Source organism: Pezoporus wallicus, unplaced genomic scaffold (assembly GCF_028554395.1).
Source record: "Pezoporus wallicus isolate ANWC-B61680 ecotype Strahan unplaced genomic scaffold, APGP_CSIRO_Pwel_v1 scaffold_6446, whole genome shotgun sequence".
Lineage (NCBI taxonomy): Eukaryota > Metazoa > Chordata > Aves > Psittaciformes > Psittacidae > Pezoporus > Pezoporus wallicus.
The window spans coordinates 10,268,816-10,296,187 of NW_026636264.1; the positions used below are offsets into that span (position 1 = coordinate 10,268,816).

General features: G+C 39.6%; 1 protein-coding gene and 1 long non-coding RNA gene across 3 annotated transcripts in view; one reads left to right on the plus strand and one right to left on the minus strand.

Moving 5' to 3' along the window:
• Positions 1-1,246: 1,246 nt before the first annotated feature.
• Positions 1,247-21,821, plus strand: LOC130594128 (uncharacterized). 2 transcript variants are annotated; one of them, XR_008970980.1, is made up of 3 exons: positions 1,247-1,492; positions 18,911-18,972; positions 20,931-21,821. It is a non-coding gene; the product is annotated as an uncharacterized LOC130594128 (long non-coding RNA). The 2 variants fall into 2 exon arrangements; XR_008970981.1 differs by lacking the exon at positions 1,247-1,492 and adding an exon at positions 13,358-14,094.
• The window catches only part of DEUP1 (deuterosome assembly protein 1), a 46,141-nt gene continuing 27,742 nt past the window's right edge, over positions 8,974-27,372 (minus strand). Inside the window, exons 10-14 of the mRNA XM_057399850.1 lie at positions 26,091-26,285; positions 25,016-25,084; positions 21,844-22,043; positions 15,069-15,288; positions 8,974-9,186 (exon numbers count right to left, since the gene is read on the minus strand). Of these exons, the coding sequence (XP_057255833.1) occupies positions 9,016-9,186; positions 15,069-15,288; positions 21,844-22,043; positions 25,016-25,084; positions 26,091-26,285 (855 nt within the window). The 3' untranslated portion in view covers positions 8,974-9,015. The remainder of the gene's footprint in view (positions 9,187-15,068; positions 15,289-21,843; positions 22,044-25,015; positions 25,085-26,090; positions 26,286-27,372) is intronic.

A 27,372-nucleotide genomic window follows, 5' to 3' on the forward strand; every position in this document is an offset into this window, starting at 1 on the left:
TCTGTGCTTGCTGCAATGAGCTGCTGTCCTGTGACATTCCACTCTCTTCCTCACTCCAGGGAGGCTGTGAGGAGAGCTTGAGTAGTTTTATTCCAGGTGATCAAGCCGTAAGTGCTTCAAGAATCCCATATTCCTCTACAGCCCTTTCTCATCCAAATATTTCAAGGCACTTGGTAAGCATTTACCTTCAGCAGACTTGAGGGAGGAAATCTGAGAACCCTTGACTGCTGTTTAAATACAAGCCAAGCAAGGAAGAATGGGATGCTGCAGTGCACTGAAGCGCAACAGGGGATGTTTCTGTGCCAAAAGGCAAAGGCCCCTTGAATCATCCTTGTAGGTGCTACCTTTTGGCACAAGGATGGTCCTAGCCCCTCACATGTGCACCAGTGACAGCGCTGCCTTGCTTCTGCGTTATCCTGAGTATTGATCCTGTGTGAGTGGTGCTGCCAGCCAAAACTGTTCTCTGAATCATGTAATTGTAGAATCCCAAGTTGGAAGGCACCTCAGGGATCGTCTGGTCCGACCTTTCTAAGCAAAGCATGATCTAGACTAGATGGCCCAGCACTTTGTCCAGCTGAATCTTAGAAATGTCCAACACTGGGGAGTCCAGCACTTCCCTAGGGAGATTGTTCCAGTGGCTGGTTGTTCTCAATGTGAAAATTTTTCCTGTTGTGTCCAGTTGGAATCTCCCCAAGTGTAACTTGTGCCCATCACCCCTTGTCTTTTTCATGTGACTCCTTGTAAAAAGACACTCTGTCTGCCTTGTAGCTGCCCTTTAAATACTGGAACAGGGTGGTGAGGGCTCCCTGAGTCTTCTTTTCTCTAGGCTGAACAAATCCAGCTCTCAGCCTTTCCTCACATGGCTTCCCAATCCTTGGATTTTCTCTGTGGCTTCTCTGGACCCTCTCCAGGCTGTCCACATCTTTTTGTGTATCAGGGACCAAAACTGAACACAGTCAAGGTTTGGCCTGACCAGTGTTGAGTATAGTGGGACAATGACATCATCATCTCTGCTGATGATACCCATGTTGGTGTCACCAGCACCCTGTTTGCTTTCTTTGTCGCAGGTGCACACTGGTCACTTCTCAAGATTGGTGTAAAAACGCTCTAGGCAAGCACATGTAGTTCCCTGCAGTGGATTTCGCCCTGAGGCATCACGTGGGTGAGTCTGGCCAGCTCTGAACTAACCCAGTTCAGAACAAGACACATACCTGGTGATGCTGGGATGTGCTCACCAAACCACGCACTGCCACTGGAAATTACTTGTGCTTTGGTACAGGAGCCGCTTCCTTCTGCTGGAGAGATCTGAAACGATGCAGCTGGAACAGTAATTGCTCAGTCTGCGCTATTTCACAGCTGCTCCTGTTCTCCTGGCACCAAATCCTTTCTGTCCTATTTTAATTTTATCCTCGCTTCGGGATAAAATGAAATGGAGCTCCGGTCATTTGCCTGTTTCTGAAGGGAGGTGTTGAATAAAGCCATGCCTGAGGATGTGAGCAAACACATGTGTGGTTTAGTTAGGTACTTGTGTTCTGCAGGGTGCTTGCTACCTTGGCTGTCTAGAAGAGAAGCAAAATTCCTGCTCATCTCTTCTATAGGTTCCTCTTTATCATCTTCATCTTTGTAGATCCTTAATCAGGGTTTTCCTGTGCCTGTTCATTCCATGGTACTGTCTGACAACTCTGTCAAAGTCCCTGTGATTTCCCATCTCAGAGCAGCAGGTGTATTTCAGCCCCTTCCACCTGAGGGCTGTTTTATCAGCACAGGCAATAATTTGCCTTTGGAAAGGCTGTTCAGAGCCCTGAGGTATTTTCTCCTCCCTTAATTTTCTGCAAGAGCTGAGTCTGTGACACATAAGAGCAATTAACTGGCTGGTAACAACTGAAGAGGTAGCAGGTCAGCTGGGTTAGGTAGTATTTAAGATTACTTCTCTAATGAGATGTTTCATTTCTGCTGCTTTCTCTTCTGCACTCCCTTTCTCTCTTGTCATCTGTGAATTCCTCAGGTCACAATAATAATCTTCTCGGAGCCAAATGTTTATTAATATGAACTATAGCTAAATGCTAATAAGAGACACTGTTGATTTCCGTCCCTGAAATGTGCAATTTTACTGGGTGCTAATTGAGAGGAAAACTTGCACATTCGGAATTGTTCCTTATGCAGAAGCCAAATTGATTTCACACTTTGATGCTTCAAAGGAAAAAGAGGAATGTATTTTTCTTTAGTAAACAATGAAGTTGGATTCTGACATTTTCAACCAAATTCCCTTTTGCTAATGCTGGATGTGAGAATACACATTCATAGAAGACTGGGGGGGGGTGGAAGCCTCTGTAGACAGGAGCTGTCAAAAATCTCTGGGAAGCAATGGGCAAGTAAATTAATGGCAGTTGCCCAAATGTCAGCTCCTGAGAACCTTCGCAGCCCAAGGTGTAAGTGCGTCTCTGGTTTTTAAGGGTGCGTATTACTCTGACTGTCAGTTGCCTTCAAAACTGTTTTGGAAATAGGATTTTTCCCCGGCACACAGCAGCTCGTGGGCAAAATGGAATGATTTATTACAGGCATTTTACCAGAAAACTCATGCTGAGAGACTTCTTCCGCAGTGTCTATGGTACCTTTTGCTTTCCATAAGTGCTCATTATCAGGTCAAGTCATTAAAACTTGCCGTTGACTTCTGGTAAATCGGGTTACAGAAGCAATTTTTTACACCCTATTTTTCAAAGCATAAATCAAATCTGAGTCAAATACTTTAAGATCATGGTTTGAATGGAGTTTTGTAAATGCCTTCTAAGTGCTAAGAAAACGGTGGAATTGTGTCAGGTATCCTTGAGGTGGGTATCCTTGCCCATCGGTGTCAACCATGGCCCCACTCCCCAAAGCCAAGCAAGAGAAGCCAGCGCCAGTGCCCATGGTCTGAAGAAAGAACAACACATATTTTCAGAGCTCAGAGAAATTGGCTCTTGGTCTCCTGCTTCAATCCATCTACAAGAAAATATTTATTCACATCCTGATGTTCAGAAAATGGTGCTTTTAAATACAGGCAGCAGAGAAAATGCACTGTTCTTCTTCCAGACTCTGTATGTTCGGTGCCTGGATAGTACATGCACAGGCCTGGATGCTCCCATAGCTCTGGAGGGTGTGAACTGGAACCTGCACTTGGATTCTCTGGATTGGATCTGCACCACAGAGATATTTCTTACCTGGAGAAGTTTCTTCCCAAGGCAGGTGGTTCCAGTTCACACACCACACACGAGCAAGCTAAATCCTGCCATGCATGTCCCAGTCAAGTATCCCCATCATTGCTACAGGTGGAGCTGCCAGCTGCTGTTGTCTTCTCTGCACCATCTTTATTTGGCTGAAAAGTTTCAACCGAAACATTTCTTGTTATGGGGCTTCCATGGAATACTGAGGACTGGGACTTCATAGAATCCCAGACTGGTTTGGGTTGGAAGGAACCTTAAAGCTCATCCAGTTCCAACTCCCTGCCATGGCAGAGACACCTTCCCCTAGAACAGGTTGCTCCAAGCCCCGTCTAACCTGTTCTTGAACACTGCCAGGGATGGGGCAGCCACAACTTCTCTGGGCACCCTGTGCCAGCACCTCAGCACCCTCATAGTGAAGAACTATTTCCTAATGTCTAATGTAAATCTCGTTCAGCTTAAAGCCATTTCCCCCTTGTCCTGTCACTATCTGTGTTTGTCGAAATTCCCTTTCCAGCTTTCTTGTATCCCCATTTAGGTACTGAAGACTTACAAGTCTCCCTGGAGACTTCTGGAGGATTTCTTGCTCCATCTGGAATTGTACAAGGGTTCACTTCAAGTAAAGTAAATCCTACATCTGTTGCAGGAATCCAGTGAGAGGTTGGTTTAGGACTGGTCTTTGCATTCAGACATGTTCTCTTAAGGTAACTGGACAAACATTCTCAATAAATCTGTTTTAAAGCCACTAGCAGTTTGCTGAAAAGTAGATTAGAGGAACAATCCAATGGCTTTGTTGGTTTAGGGACGCTGCAGTGCGGCGTATCAGTGTCCAGGGGTATTGCTCAATCCACTAGCAGTAATTCAGATGCAGTACATTAAATTACAGCCTATTTATGGATTTGAGGGGGCCCGTGTGATTAAATGGTAACTCTGACACAGTGAACTCTGAGATCTGAACCCTGCAGTGAGTTAAAAACAACAGAGTTCCCACATTGCTTTGGCCAGTCCAAATGAGCTCTGCTATGACACGTCTTGCACCTAGTGTTTTCTCAACAGACTGCGGTGTCTGAGAAGAAAAAAAACCTTTCCTAGCACAAGGCTGAAGGTGTAAAATCTAGTGGATAGCTATGTTGCATAGAATTACATGGAAAATTGTGGTTGGGAATGATGTAATTGGCTGTTGTGGGTTGTAAAGCCACCGTCTGTATGATAAGGCCAAGGACCTTCTGGCCATGCCCTTAGCCTCCTTCCAGCTCTTTGGTCTCTGGGAGCTGCTGGGCAGAAAGTGGTGGGACAGAACACAGATCAGCACACACCTGAACTGGATGTGTAAATAAAACTATGATGACTCACTGACATTCATAGATCATAGAATCATAGAACAGTTAGGGTTGGAAAGGACCTTAAGATCATCTCGTTCCAGCCCCCCTGCCATGGGCAGGGACACCTCACACTAAACCATGTCACCCAAGGCTCTGTCCAACCTGGCCTTGAGCACCGCCAGGGATGGAGCATTCACAACCTCCCTGGGCAACCCATTCCAGTGCCTCACCACCCTAACAGGAAAGAATTTCCCCCTTATATCCAATGTAAACTTCCCCTGTTTAAGTTTTAACCCATTACCCCTTGTCCTGTCACTACAGTCCCTGATGAAGAGTCCCTCCCCAGCATCCCTATAGGCCCCCTTCAGATACTGGAAGGCTGCTATGAGGTCTCCATGCAGCCTTCTCCAGGCTGAACAGCCCCAACTTTCTCAGCCTGTCTTCATACAGGAGGTGCTCCAGTCCCCTGATCATCCTCGTGGCCCTTCTCTGGACTTGTTCCAACAGTTCCATGTCCTTTTTATGTTGAGGACACCAGAACTGCACACAATACTCCAGGTGAGGTCTCACAAGAGCAGAGTAGAGGGGCAGGATCACCTCCTTCGACCTGCTGGTCACGCTCCTTTTGATGCAGCCCAGGATACGGTTGGCTTTCTGGGCTGCAAGCGCACACTGAGGCCGGCTCATGTTCATTTTCTCATTGACCAACACCCCCAAGTCCTTCTCCGCAGGGCTGCTCTGAATCTCTTCTCTGCCCAGCCTGTAGCTGTGCCTGGGATTGCTCCGACCCAGGTGTAGGACCTTGCACTTGGCATGGTTAAACTTCATAAGGTTGGCATCAGCCCACCTCACAAGCGTGTCGAGGTCCCTCTGGATGGCATTCCTTCCCTCCAGCGTATCAACCTAAGCACACAGCTTGGTGTCATCAGCAAACTTGCTGAGGGCACACTCAATCCCACTGTCCATTCCACAGATGTAAAATCACCTGGGGCTCGTCCCATTAGGCAGTCTCTAGGGACTTCTTTCTCATTCACAGTGGTGGTGTTTCGTCAGGTTTTGAATTGCTAAGTGGTGGTGGGCTTGTTCCTGTGCACTGCCGTTCCCCTGTGAAACCAGGAATTATAACCAGTTACACTGTGATAAAGCCAGAACAGTGGGACTGGAGGGTTTAGGTGCTTTGTGTGAAATTTAGCTCCTAAATTTCCCACGCAAAAAGGAAGAGAGTACAAAATAGTAGGAAGAAAAATGGTCCAAATACTCAGCGTTTATGTGAGCCTCTTTCAAAGTTTCTGTTCACTTACTGACAGCCAAATCAGAGTAAGTCTGGGGAAGTGAATTGGGCAACAACAGTTTGGCAGCTCGTATACCACCAAGTATTTCAATATCATACCTCCATGAAACATGTTGGCAGCTGTGTGAACATGACCTCTGGTTTTCCTTAAGCCAGAAAAGGTGGTGGCAGCCTGAACCATTGTTCTTTTTATTTAAAATAAATCTTTCAACCGGGAGCCAAACCCATCCTTTTTGGTAAAGCTTTGGAAAATCAGAAAAGAAGTCCAGCAGCTCACAAGAATTTTCCATTGCCTGGCTCTTTACAAAGCAGAATAGTGAGTTTCACAGTATCACACAGTATGCTAGAGATTGGAAGGGACCTCGAAAGATCATCTAGTCCAATCCCCCTGCCGGAGCAGGAACACCTAGATAAGGTTACACAGGAATGTGTCCAGGCGAGTTTTGCATGTCTCCAGGGAAGGAGACTCCACAACCTCCCTGGGCAGCCTGTTCCAGTGTTCTGTCACCCTCACTGAGAAGAAGTTTCTTCTCAAGTTTAAGTGGAACCTCTTGTGTTCCAGTTTGCACCCATTACCCCTTGTCCTATCATTGTTTGCCACTGAGTAGAGCCTGGCTCCATCCTCGTGACACTCCCCCTTTATATATTTATATACACAAATAAGGTCACCCCTCAGTCTCCTCTTCTCCAAACTATAGAGACCCAGCTCCCTCAGTCTTTCCTCATAAGGGAGATGCTCCGCTCCCTTAATCATCTTCGTTGCTCTGTATGTTTTGGGTAATCCGTGGCTCCTGAACATCGCACCTTGTCCTGTCAAATGATTGTACAATTAATAATTCATTTTTATTGGTGATTTCAGACATTTATTGCTTTGGAGCCTCCTGGTTATTCTTTTTTTGTACAATATTCATACATCTCCAACCCGTCTTCATAAGGTACATCATTCTTGGTCTTTGTTATTTCTGTTGTCCATCATTCTTTCAAAAGTTTTTCAAATAACTTGAAATGTGGTACATGTTGTACAAACTATTTTTGCCATGTTGACATTAGGAATATGTATGTGCCTTCAGGAGCCTCTCACCAGTTCAATCACGTTTCTACCTTTTAATACAATGGAAGTATTCAGAACCAGCGGTGTGGCTCCAGCTGTGGTCTGACAATTGACTTGTTTAATTTGGGGGTTGTCAGATGAGCTGGTACTGGCTAGCAAAGAGAAGGGCGCTTTGATCCATACTGTCTCTGCATGTTTGTGGCATAGTATGTTCTAAGCAGGGCATAAGAGTAAACCCAGGTTGGAGAGAGCTTTGAGCAACCTGCTCTAGTGGAAGGTGTCCCTCTACCTGGCAGGGGAGTGGAGCTGGGTGAGCTTTAAGGTCATTTCCAACCCAAACTGTTCCATGATTCTATGCAAAGGCAGGCTGAAACTAACTGTTATTTAATTAGCCAAAGATAGTAGTTTGGTGGGATCTTACAAGGATTTAGAAAAAATTCTAACTCATTTTTTGATCGTTTCATTCGTTCATTCTGTATCATCACACAGACCTGTATCATGAGATGGATCCTCAGGCCTGGACTGGACTCAGACATGTAGGTTCTTTGAAGATCAGAAGCACACTGTCCTCTTGTATTTTTAAACCGTGCAGTTGTGACAGAATCTGGCCAACTGCTAATATCCCATATTTTTTTTCTCTTGCCTCCCTGAAAGACAACATTTTGACATCTTTTTGCTTCTACAGATCTTTCCCATCTTAAAATTTAGCTTCATTTTCCAGAAGGTCTTAAATTTCTTCATTAGTTCTTTTGAAACACCCAGCTGGATCTCCCCTTAAGTTGAGGACACATATATATTTAGTTTGTTCAGATGTCTTCCCATCATCTTTTCATTCAGTCCTCGTTCCTACAGCTGAGTCTAGTAATTTTCCTGAATTTTCCTCTAAAAGGTTCTTTGATGTCCTCATTTTCATTACTCATTTTATTGCAAACTGAGCCAAACCCGTATTTAAAATCTCGGTATTTTGTGTAAGTGTGATGTAGTGTATTTTGTCTTAATGGAAATAGAGCTTCCAAAACCAATTCACATTTTTTGCTATGGTCTTGAATATTAATGAGACTTCTTTTACTCACAAACTGGAGCTGTTTGACAGTCTGGTATTATTTTTATCCATATTTTTCCAGGAAGTTGGCAACAGTCTACGCTGGGAGGCAGTTCTTCAGTATCTCTTTCACTGAAATCGGTGCTTCATCCACACCGGCTGTAATTTCTGTTTCACTTGCACAGCAACAGAGTTCAGGATGAATTGCAAATAAAAGGAATCTCAACATTATGCAGGTTTTTGGCACATTGAGCTCAGTTAACTCTGCTCAGTTTTACAATGATTTCCTGTGTTGTAGAGAACTATAAAGACTTTAGCCCCTTACATAAGACTGACCACAAGTTGCCTAAAGTATTTCTCCCTGTTCCAATGTATTCAAACAAGAAGCCAACATAGCATCAAAACACTGTTACCAAAAGAGGTGTTTTTCAAGACAGGATTAAAAAATTATACAGAATTACTGTAAAGCATGAAAAGCACCTGAGATCATGCTCTGCCCCAGGTGAAGGCTATAGGTCTGGTAAAAGGGGCAATATGGGTAGCTTCAAAATATGTGCTTTGTCTATTCATGTTCCTCTCACTGACCTGCATGGCTTAGAGGTAAGAAAGAAAGAGCTCAAACTTCTCATTTCAGGAGTCCCAAGGGCTGTTTCTATAGCCAAGAATAACTAGAGCATAGATAAGCTCTTTATGCCAGGAGCTATGACATGGCTAAAGGCCCCTGTTATTCTTGTTCTGTGCAATCTAGAGAATTTCTTTTGGCTGATTGTATTTTCAAGGGAATAATTCCACTTATTATCCCTCCATACATCACAGAATTCGAAGTATCTTACTTAATTCACAGTGCTGCACCAGGGTCGCTGCGGCACATAATTTAACTATGCAAAACCAACCTGTATATTTTAGAATATGTTTAGAGTACAGTATTCTGTAATATAGTTGAGTTACAATACATCTAAATCCTAAAATTATTATCTTACTTGAAACCCTGGTGTTAAAAATACATGCTGTTGGCAATGGGCCTAATTATATTAAGCAGCTCATTGCAGATTTTAGTTCTAAGAAAGTCATGGGTGATTACTTGGTTTTATTTCCTTAATTGTGTGACTGGCTTAAGTGTGTCTGCTTTGCTGTGACCTGGTATATTTTTGGAGGGTATTTTCAGAGTGTCTTTGCAATTCTTCAAGGTGCAAATTTAAACGTTCTTCAAACTCTCTTGTGTGCTTCTCTTCCTCTTGAAGGAACTTTTCTGCTGTTGCAAGGAAGGACATCTCAGGGGAGGACTGAGCAATGAATAGAAAATGATGGTTAGTAAAAAGCAGCAAGTACTACAACGTGTTTGCATTATCAAGTTTGTAGCTTTGAAAACCATTTCAACCTAGAGCAGCTAATAATTCTAAAACACTTTATAGCTCTCCAAGAGAGCATGAATTTAGTAAGATATTTTTAAAGGCATAATGCGAACATGATGTTTGAATACCTGTGATATCCACAGCATTAGGATGTAGACTTGACATTGAAAACTTAAAAATCCCATTAGACAGAATTAAGCTGCTTCAGAACCTCCAGAATCTTTGAATCAGCTACAGGATATGTTAGTCACTTGTGTAATTTAGACCAGGACAGAGGACAATAATCTGTTTCTTGGAATTACAGCATTGGATATGGCTGATTGCCTCCTGCAATGTTAGCTCTCTCCTCCTGTGGTGTGCTGCTTTCTGAGGAAAGGAGGAAAACCTACGTGCATTTCAGTGCCATCAACTTCAGACCCTGACATTCTGGAGAGTGTACTAAATTTTATTCTCTGCAAGTAGTTCACTGAAAAATCTGCTTTCCATTTAATGAGCATTTAGTAGACTGAGACATAAACCATACTGAAATCGGTCTTAAAATGGTTGTCACGGGATGCAGAGTTGTAGAAAGCAAAGGACGAGTGAATTTTTGATGGAACAAGTCCTAAATTTTTAAGCAGCATTTTTTCTTAGTTCTTTCGCTAATGCTTAAGATGCATTCATTGGAATGTGTTTATCAAAAGAAACGTGAAGCAATTTTTCTTTGCCTAAAGATATTATGCTTGTTTAAATAAATTCAGTGTTTGTTTGTATAGAGGAATAGTTTTATGACATGAATCTTTAAGTTGACTGAGAAAAAAACAGTATAGGAGCTGTAATACTGAGTGAGAGAGATAATTTTCTGTCTTTATATGATCATATATTGAGAAGGGTGTTTGACATTTATTATCTTAATTAAACCATACGTAAAATAGTTTTAATAACTGACTGAGTTATAAGTTTAGAATCTTTAGTTTTGTTTCTCCTGGAATTTAAAAGAGAGAGTTTCTCTGTCAGCACATCAAATAGGAAGGGCTTCAAATGGTTTATATATTCAAACGTTTTGTGGAAAGGCCAGTTCTATGACACCTGTACCTTTTTATCCTAAGCTGCAGTCCATCAGAATCGGCTATTCGCCATTTCCACAGCAACTAGAGGCAGATTTGGTCTTTGCTTTCAGCCAGGTTTAAAACTGCCCTTTAGCAGTTTTTGCAGGCCAAAAGATACTAACTAGGTAAATGCTTTAAAGCAATATTCTCTCCACACTCTTTGCAGCAGACCTTGAGATAAAATGTAGAGATTTCCCATAAGAAACCCCTTTTCTTTTCAAAGTAGAGTAAGTAAGTGATAGGTGGAAATAAATTCTGAATGAAGTACCATCCTTCTAGAGTGAGGCAGACTTTCTGATGTATAGGGCTCCTAAAATGAAATTCACAGATAAAGCAGAATCTTCCTTTTCTCAGTCCCTCCAAATATTTAACAGGACAGGGAAGAAAAAGTTATTTAATCTGCCTTGTATAAAGAACCCAAAGCTATTGGATCACTCTGTGCCACAAAACTCTTGTACCAATCCCTGAACTAGCAGTGAATAGAAAGAAAGTTAATCTTCTAATATTTGAGAAAATCCAGAGGCAGATCACCTGCCTTCTGGTTTTCCTTATAGATGCATGCATGATGTCCCAGCCATAAATCATCAATGTTTTCACATGAAGAGTTGTTGCTGACAGTTTGAATGCCATGGCTACATGAACATTGATTCTTTCATGGGCTAGATTACACACCTATCCTTGCAACATTTGGATTCAACAATAGAGGTGGCACTACTACTATGAAGTATTAAAGAAGGCTTTTGTATTATGAAGAAGACACTGGATTTGGAGGCTTTACTTAGAGAATCACCATGTGTTTCATTTACTGAATGCCAGCTCTGAAATCACTGATTCAGCACTGTGCAAAGAAAATACTTCCAGTGAGACGCGTGCAAAACTGGGAAAATGTAAATCTGAAATGCAAATTTAATAGGTGGCGTCAAGAGAAAAAAAGTTATGTTGGGCTTTTCCATATGGACAGCAAATTTACATGAGCGTGAGTCTTTAGAAATGTTGCATCAAGTTATGAGAGCTTCACAGAGATTCATTATAACACTGTTTACAATTGCTGGCTTGTCATTAGAAACACGTTGACCCGATGACCAAGCTATCTTCCTAATAGGCTAGTGTCCTTTGCTATAACTGGGACTTACTTTGATGGGTTTTTCCTTCAAATACACTGTAAACTCCGAACGATACATTTCTGAATTTCCTCAGAGATCAGAGAAGAATGTTCATCACTTAGAATAAGCAGATCATGGTTCCCTACAGCTCCTTACCTGAGGGTCAGACGCCGATTACCGTTTTGGATAGGTCCCTAATGCACTGGGTTTTATGCACTTTGAGAATAGGTTGTATCTAAACAGGTCTAAAAGGCAACATTTCTTGTTAGCAATTAAACTTTGCTTTCCAAGCCTCTGGTCTGTTCTTTCACTGTGTTCTTTATTGTCTTTACTTTTGATGCCTGAGGAATTAAAACTAAAGAAACTACTTTAATCCGTGTCTCAGCTGAGATTCATGGTCCCTAGGTTTGAATTTCTTTTCCTCAGATAACACTTCTTTATGTCTTTTGGTTTTCTAACTGAAGCTGAATAGAAATAGGTTCATTGGCAAGCTTTCACCCTAAACTGTTTGGGTAGTTAGGCAACAAGGACTCTATGTCTTCATTTCTACAGACTCAGCTGATCCCGTATTTCTTTGCTGTACACCAAGAATAGTAATCACCTTTTTGCCTCATGATTTGCTGGAAATGAAGGAGTGCACTTGACAGAAATGTGTACTTCCACGTATGAAATATATGCTAAATATGTCTTCTCCTTAAGCAAGAAGCACCCAAAGTGCCTATGAATTAACTCTGGATTGCTGGGGAGCGGCACTGCAGGAAGCTAGGTCTCTTCTCTCTCACAGACTGCCTAATTAATTTGCTTAATCTCTTTCTTTTCCCATGAGTTGTTTCAGCATTCTTGGATGCACCTTCAGCAGGGCAGCAACACAGCTTTAACGTTTAGGATATTGCAACATTTAGTGGTCAAATCGTGAGTGGTCAAATCCCAGAGTGTTAAAGTCTCCTGATGTTTAGCCTCTTCTGCTTTCCAGGAAAGTTCTTGTAACACCAAAAGTAGAAATTGGTCTGGCTAATTTTAGTCTTGCTGTGACTACATTTGAGGGCTTTGGGGAGTAGTTTTCTCCAACCCTACACTGCAATACATCTTAGGTAGCAGGTATAGATGCCTGTCTTCAACATGCTTCTGCTCATATATGAAAATAAAAATTGAGATGCCTAGGAAATTGCCAAGAAACACAGGAAGGCTTTTAGAGGGCCTAGCAACCTCATCAGCTAAGTAATCACAATAGCTAAGAGTGGGCACACGGACCACAGCATGCTTCAGGGTAGGACCAAGACTGTCAAAATCAGTCCTAATAGTGTCCAGTGGTAGAATTTCCACAACTTTCCATTGCAATCTATTTATTAAGCAGTTTTCCATACTTAATATTACAAAGTTTCCTAATGTCTCATTTATTTTTTCCTTGCTACAGCTTAAGTCTTTCTTGTCTATCCAAGCCTCGGAAGCAAGAACAAAAAATGTCTGTACACCATATGAAGAGAACATGAGAAGGTGTTTGTGACTAAAAGTTAAAGCTCTGGATTAAGAAGCACAATGTACACAACTGCTTGCTGAAATGGAGAAATTGTGTAGAAACGCAGTATTCTGAAGCTGCAGATAATCTTTTTGGGTATCTATCTATCTATTTTCTGAAGCAGGACATTGGACTGTTGTATGGAATAGTCTTCCCAGAAACTGGGAATAGATCAGGCAACCATTTTCAGAAGTTGTTAATTTGAGAGAGAGAGCACAGTCCAAAGTACTATTCAGAGAAAAAGTATTTTCCTAGATTTGGAAAGCCTTAAACCAAGAAGTATGGGGGTTATGTGAATTCCCACTGAATCCTAGCTCAGCTTTCTAGTTTACTTTAAGGTAAGAGTGACTTTCTCTTACATATGTAACCTCTAAGTAAGAATGTGAAAGGACAGAGATTCCAGTGGAACATTTGCTAAGGTTGTCTGATGATTCCTTACTGGGAGGAGAGATGTTAGTCTCTGCATAAAGCCCTAGAGACTGTTTTCTGTCTTCCCTAGACACCGACAGAGTAATTTTGGTAGGTATCAGGACATCACCTGCAATGCTGATGTTTTCAGTTAGTGCTAGAAATATTCTCCAGAAAAATAGTCCCTTATAACATCTTTAGACATTTTGAACATATTGGAGATTGCACTTAGGTGAAACATCAGTCCTGCAAGTTCTGTCAGAGAACTCTATTTATAACATATTGTATGTTTTTCTACTCTTTCTCCTTGATGCAATGGCTTTCCATTTGAACACAGAACTCCAAAGTAATAGACTTGAGTATTCTCTGCACTAATGCTGTGGTATCCAGCGTCAGTCTGAATAATGATTTCATTCTGGAGATCTTCTGGGCTTGTACCTGCTTCAATGTCACTGATTTGGACTTAGATTCAGTACGAGAAATATACCTTGCTTAATAATTTCATTTTGTACTTTGCCTACACAGGAGCTGGAAAGTGTTTTCCTTTAAATCTAGTCTTGGCATCAACCTGGTTCTGAGTGCCAGATGGCAAATAGTTTCCCTGCAGACTGCAGAAGTGTCTCAGAATGGATGTTTTACCTGGGCTGGCTGGAAATAGAAGCTCTGGGATCTGTGGTCTGGAGTCTCTGTCTGACACTTCCGACAGAAGAGAGGAGGAGACCTGGTATTTATCAAATTCTGCTGAAAAAGTCCAAACAATTATTGTCATGATTAATAATTTAAAGATAAAAACTCTCAAGCCATAAGGCTCAGCCACACACCTGCAGTTCAGGATCTACTGGGTACAAAATGCATGTATCACCGCTGGACAGAGAGATGGCTACAGTCTATTCCTACTAATCTGTTAGTTCTGTTATTTAATGATGGTGTGGCTATATGGTTTGAGGTCTGGAAAATAAGGGCTAAATTTTCAAGTGGAAAACCATAGTGGCCTTTAGTGGAGGCCTCAGGAAGAATAGAAGATACTAAGGAAGAGGATAAAGCTCGACTTTCAAGATAGATCTAAAGTCAAAGAATTATGGAAAGTTTTTCCTAAGAAGTTGCCCCAGGTAAAGGGAGATTTATCCCACTTGTCATGGAACTTGGTAACCTTCAGCCTTTGAAGACTGAAAGGCAGAATGCTGCACTATTACTCTTTCATTTCAAAAAAAAGAAAGATTGCAGCAGTTATCATTTCTGTTCCTTCTCAAATACAATAGCTAACACATAGAAAATAGTTGCTGCAATTCCTCTAATTTCATCCATCAGTGGAATGCTGTAGAAACTTGATTTGTCAAACAGCACTTAAGACAGTAAGTTTGCAGGCATTATGGAAATACACTTAAAGCAGAGTGCCCTTACAAAAGTCAGTATGAAGGAGTGCGCCAATATAGAAGACAATAAGCTAAAATGTAGAAATCTCTCTCACAGTCACATAATGGCAGGTAATTATCACCATCGTTATTAGAACAAAGGTATGGCCCAGCAGGGGATGTTTAATTTCCAGAAAAAACTGCTTTATATGTTAAGGTATTTCCATTTTTGCTGGGCTGGCATTATATAAATAATAATGACAACAGGGGTGATCTAGTTTTTGGCTCCTCCAGGGCTGTGGTTGGTCCACAGATGAATTTGTGTTACAGGAAAATAGTTACTTACTGATAATTTGATTTCTTCTGCACTGTAAGCAGGGCTCAGTAAACTGCCTCTTCTGCCCTCTTCAGGAAACATCCCACTGAAGCCCAAAGGATACTTATCACTTTTTGAACCAGTGATACTGCCTTGGCCATATAAAGCAGAACTGTGGTTTCTGTGGTATCCTGTGAACCCAGTAGTCTGTTGACATTCCATTTCCCATGCATCTTTCTTTTGGGAAGTTCTAAGAGAAAAACAAATCAAAGTATGAAAACCAGTTGGAACTCTGAGCTATCACAGCAAAGCCAAGCATGTTTTTACTGTTGTTTGTTTGCGCAATTTTGATTACTTACCTGTGCAAACTGCTTCATGCAGATCAAAAACTACCAAGCTGCAGCAATTTTGCAGCTTTCCAGCTAAGTTGCTGTAAACATCTGAGTGTGCATTCTCTGTCTGCCTCGGCTATGACTTAAATCACACAAATTTAAACCTATTCACTGGAGGTGAAGTTGGATAACCTTGCCATATAATTATGGCAGGACAAGAGCTAAACCACAAACCTGCTTCAGGTATTGAAAATACCAATATTCCTTAAGTGTTTGTTGGTCATCCTTTGCCAAAGGATATCACCCTGTTAGTTTTTCAGTGGGAGAAGCTAAGTAAGCAGTCTTCAGCCAGGTCTTCACAATTTATAGTCTGATAGGATCTAGAGTGAATTTAGCCAACAAATAGAGGAAATGAAATATGAAGATGAGATGAGAAACAAAACCTATTATTAGTGATTGAATAATTAGCCAATTTTGATCTAATATAACTTTAAACAACTATGTTCAAATAGCTAGGATTTTGCTGAATAAAAAACTAGTACAGGTATCTTTGAGCCTGCATTTTTACTGCAATACTGATTTTGCCACCGATTTAATGATAACGTACAGAACAAAAGAAAGCTATTTTCTTCCCATCCAAAATATTTTCTTTTCCTGATAGTTAACTGAACAATTCTGAAACCATATTGTTCGACATGGACAATTCTGAAACCAAGAGTAGCTTGCCCATGTGCCTGCTCTATTAGACTAATTTTCAGTTGCATCTTTGCTTGTATTTATTATTATGTATTTACTTCAGCCTGGAGAAGAGAAGGCTGTGTGGAGACCTCATAGCAGCCTTCCAGTATCTGAAAGGGGCCTCTAAGGGTGCTGGAGAGGGACTCTTCATCAGGGACTGTAGTGATAGGACAAGGGGTAATGGGTTCAAACTTAAACAGGGGAAGTTTAGATTGGATATAAGGAAGAAGTTCTTTACTGTGAGAGTGGTGAGGCACTGGAATGGGTTGCCCAAGGAAGTTGTGAGTACTCCTGTTCAAGGCCAGGCTGGACAGAATCTTGGGTGTCATGGTTTAGTGTCAGAGGTGTTAGGGCAGAGGTGTCCCTGCCCATGGCAGGGGCGTTGGAACTAGAAGATCTTAAGCTCCATTCCAACCCTAACTATTCTATGATCCTATGATTATATAGCAAAACATGCAAAAAAAATTAACTTTCTGTTACAAAATTTCTGACTGATGTAAAAATTTCCATTGTAGTGAGGTCTGTGCTTATAATAAAATTGGAATTGTAGTCTTGGGAGGTAACAACTATACTTAAACATGATAGCTGTTTGAAAAGATCCCATCATTGCAATATCCTAAAACACTTCACTAATTTGAAATGCAGTTATAAAAGCTTTTAAAGACAAGTTCTCTGACACTGAAGTATAATTGTTATAAATATTCAAGAGTATGCAGGGCTGCTCAGATCCAAGGAAAACAGCTCTTTTTTTTTTAATAAAGAAGAATTTGCCAAGCACAGGGAAAGGACAGCATTTCCTGCAGAAAGAGCACACCATCATTTTCTAATCTTAATTTCAATACTTGGTGTTGGGAGAGGGTGGCTGTGCAGTCTTAATGAACCCTGCTTGTACTTAATCCCTTGTGCTGGGTTTGGCTGGGGTAGAGTTAATTTTCTTCATAGTAGCTGGTATGGGAATGTTTTGGATTTGTGCTGGAAACAGTGCTGATAACACAGGGATGTTTTAGTTACTGCTGAGGAGCACTTACACAGAGCCAAGGCCTTTTCTGTGCCTCACACCACCCCAAAAGCAAGTGGGCTGGGGGTGCTAACCGCAGCAGACTCCATGGATATTCCAGACCATATGGTGTCATTCTCAGTCTATAAACTAGGGGGAAAGCTGGCTGGAGGCCGCTGCCTGGGAGCTGGCTGGTTTGTGGGTGGCGAACAACTGCACTGTGCATCACCTGGTTTGTATATTCTGATTCTATTATTATTGTTGTTGTTACTATTATTATCACCATCATTATCATTGTCATCATCCCTTCCTTTTCTGTACCATTAAACTCTATCTCCACCCACAAATTTTACTTTTTTTTTTTTTTTTCCCCAATTCTTTCCCCATCTGACTGCAGGAAGGGAAGGAGAGTGAGGAGAGGCTGTGTGGTGTTCAGCTGCCTGCCAGGTTAAACCCTGACAGCCTTAAACATGAAAATGAGCACTCCATCAACAGACTGTGCAGAGCGACTCAGAGAACTAATGAAGAACGTATTTTTCTCTGGCTATAAAAGATGTAGTGATAAAGATACTCCAAATGCTATAGGAAAGCAAATTATAAGCATGATTTGTAATATTATTATTATTGTATTATTATTATTATACATTCTAAAATAAAACTCTCTGAGAACATTTACCCAGCCTTCCAGTTTTCTAATCAGTTAAAATGTTTACTTTTATGGGGGCAGAGTTTCCTCCTTTCATTCATTCTTTTCTTTAAATAAACAAATAAACACACTCTGCTTTTTGGCCACAGATGCCTTTTTTCTCCCCCCCCCCCCTTCCGAAGTCAATTCCATCTATTGTTTGGATGAAGGGCACAGAAGATAGATGGAATGAATAATAAAATCACAAATATTTTTTCATCTTGTGTTCTGACCCTTTTGAAGTAATTTTCTCTGTAAACCCACAGTAAAGTCTGTGAGCTGTGTTCTTTTTTATTTTCCCCCAGAACTGCTTCTCTGTGTATTTAATAACAGTTATTACTGTTACGCTATGGCTTGCTTCACTAAGACCAGAGTTTTCAGACTCAGGTGCCTACAGTTCTGGTGGCTTTTAGATAGCAAAATCAGATACCTCCCAAAAAAGGACTGACTTTATAAAGGAACTTCATTCCTACTATAATCCATAGCATTGCTGGGAAAAACATGACACCTACATTTAGGTGCTTTGATATGGGTACTATGCCTTTACTTCAGACAGACTTCACAGTTGGGGTTTAAATATCTGCCAGTTTAGTGCAATATAGTATGTAAGAACAGAGTTCTTCTTTGAATGCAAATGTAAAGGTAGGTAAATATCTGCAATTTTTCAAAACTGTCCATTTGTTAGTACTGGCAATGCAAATACACTATAACTGCAGTTGAAAAACCTGTGCTTTCAATGGGTTTATTGTCAGAGAGTATTGAACATATCTACATTCTTCACAAAAATAATATCATGGTGGACATGGCGACATATGGGACAAGAAGTGGAAGAATGATGTCTTCACAAAGGGAATTTATATAGACAGGATCGATTTTTCCAGACTCATATATAAAATCAGCCTGGTCTTTATGTGATCAATGACTTCAGTGGTGCAAAACAAATTACTTACACAGCTTGTGCTAGTTGTCATACCTGGTCTTGAGAAAGAAAACAACAGATCTTTAGTGACCAGAATGTCTTCAGAATTTGTTGCTTTCACCTGGCAAGTGTAACTGCTGGCTTGGTTTGTAAAAATGGTTAAAAAGTATTTTCCTAAGAGATTGTTTTCACTGCTTCCAGTTTATCTACTGCAACACCTGATCCAGTGGTGAGCGTGACAAAGAGTCTGTGAACTCCAAAAGGTAGTGAAAACCTCCTTGAGACACAGTTCACTGTCAAGACAGATCCTTTAAGTGATCCCCAGCTACCTTAGTGGGCATTCATTCCTAGCCTTTACCCCTCACTTTTGCCAGATGATGAAAGAGCACTTTGGCTTGTCCAATTACCTATTTTGTGTGTACTTTCGTGGTGAATAAGTAGCCTTTCATTGGGAGCTCACATGCATGTTTTAATTTTGGCAGAAATGGGCTAAATAAATCAGCTTCATCAGAGGAAGCCCTCTTCAACCATACCAAACTTCAAATCAACTGTATGTGGCTGAGGTCTAAATAAAGGATTGGAGTCTTGAGGGTGGGGAAAGCTTCTGTGAACGGCAATTAGAAGTAAGTCAACTACCCTACATGAGAACAGTAGTTACTTAAAGTGGTTGTAGGTAGGATGTGACTACAGGCTTTTTTAGGTAATAGATGCCACTCCTGCGTATCTTACTTTGTAATATTTAGAAATTCCCTGCATACTGAATAAAAGCAGAAATCAGGGCTCTTTCTAAACAACGGAACCTCCTGCAATTTCCTGCGTTTTCTCTAGAGGTCTCCTATCTAGCTAATGCCGGGGCCCATGCCTTGGATTCTAGTACGGGTTGAGGGACGTGACTGAAAAGCATTATGGAATGTAGCTGGTCAAAGACTTTTTGTAGTTGTGCAAACCTTTCTACGTTTCTGAATGCAAATAGGAAAAACTAAAAGTAAAGTTTCTGAAAATGGCTCTGTAAAACACAAACACCCCTCTTGCACAAACACCATGTTTTCTACTTCTTTTACTCTATAAAAAACAGTGGTTTTGTCCTTTCTTCAGTGCCATAATTACCATGGAAACAGAACTGCAAATTAAAACAGAAATAACATGGTTTATGCTCACAATAAAATAAAATATACCCTAGAGTTTGACTCAACCAACATAAATTGCCTGAATTATCTGCATACATTTGATTGTTGAAAATTCAATTTTAGTTTTCTGGGAAAATCTTGAGGTAGTTCCTGTTTGGGAACAGGGAACTGACAGTACAGAGAGGGCTCAGTCTTAAAGAGACTGGCTGGCTGATGTGTATGTACACTACATGTGGAATTTGTGTATGTATTTATTTAGCTAAATAACTTTTCATTTAGCAAATCAATCACGTTTCAGATCCTGAAAACCAGGCTCAATAGATCTGTTTCACCAAATTCATTAGAATCGTATTTTAAATTGTGTTCAGTTATGTGGTTGAGGTTTTTCTGTTGTTAGAAAGGTTCTCTTCCCCAGGTTTCTCTCTCCCAGTTTTGGTTTAATGTTGGTCTTCAATAGCTAAATAATCAGAATCCTGCAAAGTACCTGCATAGTTCTATTGTCTCATGCACTTACATGCTCACAAATGAAATTTCACAGTTCCTCATGTACAGCAAGTTTTATTCCTGAGAGAATCTGACTTTATTAAAGAGAGTGGAAGCATGAGCAAAAAATGTACTCACCAATTTTTGTTGAAATTATGAGACCTGCACCTTCTGAGGTGCAGAATACTCTGTAACTTGGTTTGTAAATATTTGTTTCAGCAAAACCTTCAACATCAGGCTTCCCAGGGAGGTGGTGAAGTCACCATCCCTGGATGTGTTCAAGGTCCTCAGTGACATGATTTAGTGGTGGACTTTGCAGTCCTGGAGTAAAGGTTGGATCTGGTGATCTTAAAGGGCTTGTTCAATCTAGTTGATTCTATAATTCTATCATTTGAAACTTAGGAAAACAACCATACCTGCCATTTCAATATATATATGTGTATTATGTATATGCATATATATGTACATGCACACATACAATATATATATATGTATTTGTATACACCTGAATACTACCTACAACACTAAACTATATATTTAACAAAATATTCCAGAGGAAGTTTTAAGCAAGAATGTTGCTACATATAATGGGATGCCTTTCTATTTTGCAGCAAGAAAATGACTTCAGATTTTGCCAATGACTGAATGTATGAGCTTGAAATAACCTGTGTAATTTTGGCTTCAACTGATCCACATTAGTGTTACCATGTAAGTTCTTTTTACAAATGATCAAAATATTTAGCTTCCTATTAATTTTACTCTCGCGTACTGTGAAATATTGTTTAGCATGGGGTTTAATTTTCTTTTTATTACTGCAATGCCATGATTATAACATGTTTGAAGGCAATTCAGAGCTTCACTGAATACAGGGAAATAAGAAGGAAGTCATCACTACAATGTTTTCTATAGCCTGAGTACTTTTGTCTCGTTATTTTTCCCTAACAAGGAGTTTATTGTAGTAATTATTTATTCAGGGCACCTGAAATTATGTTTCATTTAAAAATCAGGTCACCCAAGAACACCAAAACTAGACAAGGCATTAAAATACATTTAATGAAACCTCCAACAAATGAAACTGGTGGGACAGAGAGGTTTTCAGAAGGGGCTGTAGTTCAAACTGCTTATTAAGATAACTTCCTGTGGAGCAGTTTACCTCTCATGTTGGTTTTTATATTCTTTCCTTGTCTTGTTTTTATTTGGCAGTAAAAATACATCCTGTCCTGTTTTGTAAGACCTGGAACTAAGAGTAACTTATGCAGCACATAAAAAGTTTTTAAAGTCATTTCATGTGAAAAACATTTAAAAAATGATCAAACATGTCTAGGACTTCATTTATTGCCAAATTCAGTCAGCCACCTAGAAAAATGTAGGGAATTCTTACAAATATACTAACTAGGTCTGATATTTATGTTGGTGGGAGTTCTGAATGAGCAGAAACAGCAGAAAAGCTTAACAGTTCAGCCCAGTTAGATGCTTGCAAAAACCTTACAGGAAGATTCATATATATGACAATTTAACTATTACCTCTCTTCCTTTTCTTTCATCTTTGAGTGGGTTTGGTAGCTGTGCTCTGTTTCTCCATATGTACCCATGCGACCCAGCAGTGATGTTTCCGTGTCATTTTGAAGTTTAACAAGACTACTTTGTAATCTTACATTCTCATATTCCGGTTTGTGAATGGAAGCTGTGAAATTTCCGTGTTGTTTGTTACATAAATCTATACTCTGTGCAAGAAGATAAAGCCATCATTATATAGTTATCTATCTTCTCCACAACAAATGGATGTTAGTATTTTTAACAAGCAAACACAAACAATGTTCTATGCTAAAGAAAGACCTAGCTACTATATATAATCATGCAGCACTTAGAGCAAACCAAGAGAATTGCCTCCAGAAAAAAATCCACTGTAGATAAATGGAAAAGAATGGATAACAGCCTCTATAACACTATAAAACAAATTAAAGTTTCTCAACAAACATGCTTCCAAAATATTATTATTGTAAACTCATCAGTTGCTTTGTAAAACTTATGACATAAAAGAAACCATAACAGCTATAGCTGCAGACTGTATTGCTCCCTCCAGTAGCAATCCCACCAGAAATAATAACAAAAAATTATAGAAGTTCATTACTTTACTATATATAGGGTATGTCTACAGGCACAATTTAATATCTGTGTCAAGATACAGTCACCTTCAGCTTCAGAAGCAGTAAAGTAAAGCCACATTAGCACAGTGCTCTGTGTGTTACTAAACCCTGCTTCTCAGCTGGGTTAGTCCACACAGTATACAAGTCGTAATACTAAAAGTGCAAGCAACATTTGCTCTGCAACTAGGGCTTAAAGAGGACCATCCACTAAGGTATAAAGAAGGGAAGATGGAGATTAGCTCTGGAAGTTGACTACCCAGGATACTGCATTCCTTTTTTGTCCTGTCACTTTTTCTATAAAGCCTATGCTGCACACCAGAGCTAGCTAATTCGAAACTACTTCTCTGCATAATACTGCATTGCATTGTGTAAGTATATCTGCAATAGCAGTACAGTGTCATTGACAGAAAAATCTCAAATGATTTCATAGAACCATAGAACAGTGTGGGTTGGAAAGGACCTTAAAGATAATCTATTCCAACATCTCTGCCCCAGGCAGGGACACCTTCCACTAGACCAGGTTGCTCCAAGCTCCCCGTCCACCCTGGCCTTGAACACTGCCAGGGATGGGGCAGCCACAGCTTCTCTGGGCAACCTGTGCCAGTGTCTCACCATCTTCATTAAAAAAAAACAAGCAAACAAACCCCTTTCTTATGAACAATCTATATCTCCCCTCTTTCAGTTTAAGACCTTTGCCCCTTCTGTTACTACGAGCCCTGGTAAGAAGTCTTTCTCCATCTTTCTTATAAGCGCTGATTAAGTACTGAAAGGTTGCTCTCCATAGGAGAGATGGTCGAGTCCTCTGATTATTTTTGTGGCCTCCTCTGGACTTGCTCCAACAGGTCCATGTCCAGATTATACACAGAATACTAAAACCCAAAACATTCTATTAAGTTTTGCTTTCATATATTTCTAGATTTACCTTATTCTTTTGGAAGTTGATAACTCGTGAGTATTAAGGATTTGGATCTTAGTATACAGTTAGCACAACTTGAAAGCTTGTCTATTCTTTGCACTATCTGATCTAATGTTATCTCTTCCTGTAACCCTTGCCTCACTTAGCTAATTTTAGGGGAAATTTATGAGCCAAGCTGGCATGGAAGTGCCAGAAAGTAAAAGGAAATTTAGTATTTATTGCAAGGATGGCAGGCAGGGGCTCAGCTGTGTCTCCAAAGTGAAGTGGCAGAACAGAGGAAGGAGAGCACTAAGTCACACTACCACTACTAGCTCTCAAGTCAGCAGTACACTTATAACAGCATGTACCCCAAAACTGAGATGGCACAGCTACATTGCTTTTTAAATCTAAACAAGTAACCCTGCCTGGTGATGCATTACACCACACCGACTTAAGCTTAGCATTAGTTTGAGGAGTCTGTGTAGTGCTCTGCTGTACTATGCAAACACATCTGTAAAAAATCTCTCCAGTTCCTGCAATCTTAGCATGAAATACCTCACAATCTTTAATGTTTAGATTTTGCCAATACATTAGTAAAGTAGGAAAGACTTGTTAAGTCCATAAATGTATTGATATATGTAGTGACCTTGGTATATCTACTGACTGGATTTTACTGTTCAAATTTAACAGACATGGTATCTACAAAGATACTTTTCAGACAGTTCTCAATCTTCATGAAGAATGCCACAATAGAGAAGAGCTAGACATGCATAAACACATCTGTCTACGTTTCCACAATAATGTCACATATACACATACATATATCCATAATAGTGTACATGTATGTATAGGTAATACATCACTGACAGACATATGTGCTATTTTAAGGGTGTGGAAAAATGTGGCATTCTTTCATACATTTGTCAGTCTAGAGTAAGGCAATTAACAGGCTACAAATCCCCCAAAGATATATTTACAGCACAATTTGCAAGCAACATTGCAGTGTTTTTTCTAGTGATAGATAAAATAACTGCAGATGTTCCGTAAACAGGAGACATTTTGAAGCTTTTTGTGGAAGGCAGCATATACAACATTTATTGTACCCATAAAAACTACAGTACTACATGATTTTGTGGCACACTTTTTATGAATTAAACTTTAAAAATCCCCTGTTTGAAGAAAAATAAATGCTGAACTCCAAAAATAAGGTGGGTGGGGGCAATATATGTCTGGTTTTTACACAGTTATTTAAATATCATATGAAGAAACCGGTAATATAGTAAAACCAGGACATATCTTCGTATCTGTGAGAATGATGACAGTTTAAAAAGACATATTTTCTGAAATAAGTGATGTAACTTACAATAAATAAGCTCCAAGAAACTGTTTATTGTCTAGACAGTTACTGAAAAATTTACCTTACTTCTGCTTTACTACAGCTAAGGTCAAAATTATTCCTAGCTATACCCATCTTCAGGCTGAGTTAAATCCACTTGGTGCTGATTATGTCTCACACCTTATCTGTATTAATTTGTTTTACTTAGGTCAGAAATCTCTAAATCTGCCATGATCTCAATCTACATTTACAGTAAATATAAGTAACTGTTCTGCATATTGCATAGATTAAAAAAAATACCATGCAACTTTTACACACCTGCTTTTCCACCATCTCTTTTAGATGTGTGTTTTCAGAGCTCACAACTTTGTATTTGGAATCCAGGAACTAGGAAAAGATTAAATTCTCTGTTAAATACAAGAACATTACTGTTAACTTTAAATGACACTGAGTATAGATATATATGTTTAATTTTACAAAACATACATAATTATGAAACTAAATACAATGTTTTTTAAATACAGCAATAATAAAGCAGGAAGAAGTCTTAAACCACCTATAAAAGATACACAGGTGCAATGCTTCTGATTTTAGTTACCTTTTTTCACTTAGGAAAATATGGGAGTTCACTTGCAGTTAGGAGGTACAAAGAGAGACAGATTTTGCAGGCCACTGAAACTGGGTGAAATCTTAGTCATGGAGCCTAGAAACGACATCCACTCTTTTAGTGCTATGGTAGGGAATATAGGCTGGTAAAGCCACACAATAGGAGATGTCTCATTTTCCCAAGCACTAACTTTCCTATTGTCAAAAATGAAGTATTACATTAAATACAACTTTCAATATGCAGTGACCTTCTCAAAAAACAGAGATCCCCAGAAAACTCTAAATATGAAGGTTCTTTTTGTTTACAAAACCAAGTAATGAAGGTAACATATTTGTTTTTAATACTAAAAATTGACATTAAAGCACTGGTATCTTACAGTTTTCAGCTTTCAAATTATCAGAATTTTCTAAGCAGATGGATACGTAACATTCTTCAAAAAGCTTTAAAAAAATCCCTGAAAAAGTGTTCTAGGTACTCTAACAAACAGTTCTAATGATAAAGTGCATATAATACAACAAACTTGAAGTTTTCAAGCTCTTTTGCATGATAAAATGATAACTACAGTCAATAGTCAGAATGAATTGCAATTTAGATGTACAGTTGACATTTGCCAGTGCATTCTTGTTCCAGTGTCAATTTGGCTGCTCTAGTAACACTTCACAGATATTACAGCACTGCTGATGAAAACTACAGCAAGAAATGTAATGTCTTTTTTCGCAGATAATATATGTCATTACCAATAGTGTGGAGTAAAATGATCTACGCTGGTTTTGCCTGCTTGCATACCTGTTGTTTTGCTAACAATTTGTCTTTTATCTCCAACTCCATTTTTAACTGTCTTTCCAGAAGACTAGCTTTCTCCATGATAGTTGCTATAGTGATCTCCTGATGAAGCTCTTCTGTCAGGTCAGAGATTTCCGTCTTCATTCTTTCCTTCTCAGAGTGATGGGACTGCTCCTCTTGATAAACATGGTTTCTTATCTGGAGCAAAAGGTTTCAAGAAGAAAAAATGTTATGCAGTATATATGATTGCATCACTTGCTACCTATCAGTGACCTTTTTGCTGTTGCTTCCAAGGTATCAACTCTTCTAACTGAACCGGAGATTTTTGACATTGCATAATAAAATGTCTTCGTGAATCAGGGCATATAGCTTTATTTATTTTTATGGGTTTGGTTTTTTAACCCTTCTGTTGTGCTTTCATTTACCTATTCAGTATTAGAATTGAACACAATACAAGACATTTAAATTGACATTTAAAAAGAATGTACTAAAAATAATGCTAAAAATTGGTATTTATGGCAAAGACTATCCAAGGAAATATCCATTCAATATACCTAAGTCTGATTTAGTTATATTGCTCCTAAGTTAATTTAGGTTTGAAATAAGTTTAATGCAGCCTAAATTAACTTAGGGCAATATAAATAAATCAATCTAGAGACTCTTTGATGAGAAACTATGTTAGAAATAAAGAGCATATACAGTAAATCACTGTATGAGAATTTTTCCTACTGTAACATAAAATTTAAGGTCAAACTTTCTGCACTGTATCCTGTGCACAGTTCTTCAAAGAATCAGCACAAAGGTTGTTCTCATATCTTTTACTATAACCAACAATTCAGCACTGATTGATAGGTCTTTTTTATTATGTAAGAAACAAAACTACGTAACCCAGCAAACAACCTTTCAGCCCTATTTTAATAATTCCTTGCAGGACTGTGCACAATCAGTAACAGATGGCATTTCATTTTTATTTATGCAAACTACACAGAAATACTAGAATTGTAAACAAATAGATGGAGATGCAAAAAACTCCAAGAGTTAGATCATGCCTATCATGCCAAAATTGCTGCATCTGAGTCAGCTGCATGCAATTAGAGATATTCCTGCTTTGAGTGCTACTGAGCAAAACCACAACATGCCTGAAGAGGAGTTCTGAGCATCCTCTACTCTCAAAGTGTTTTGGCCTGCCAAGCCATATGCCAGTCCACAGTGCTATGCCACCACTGCTTGCAGACAGCACTTGAGAAATGTGCAATGCAATGCGGTATGTAGTTCAAACTAAAGA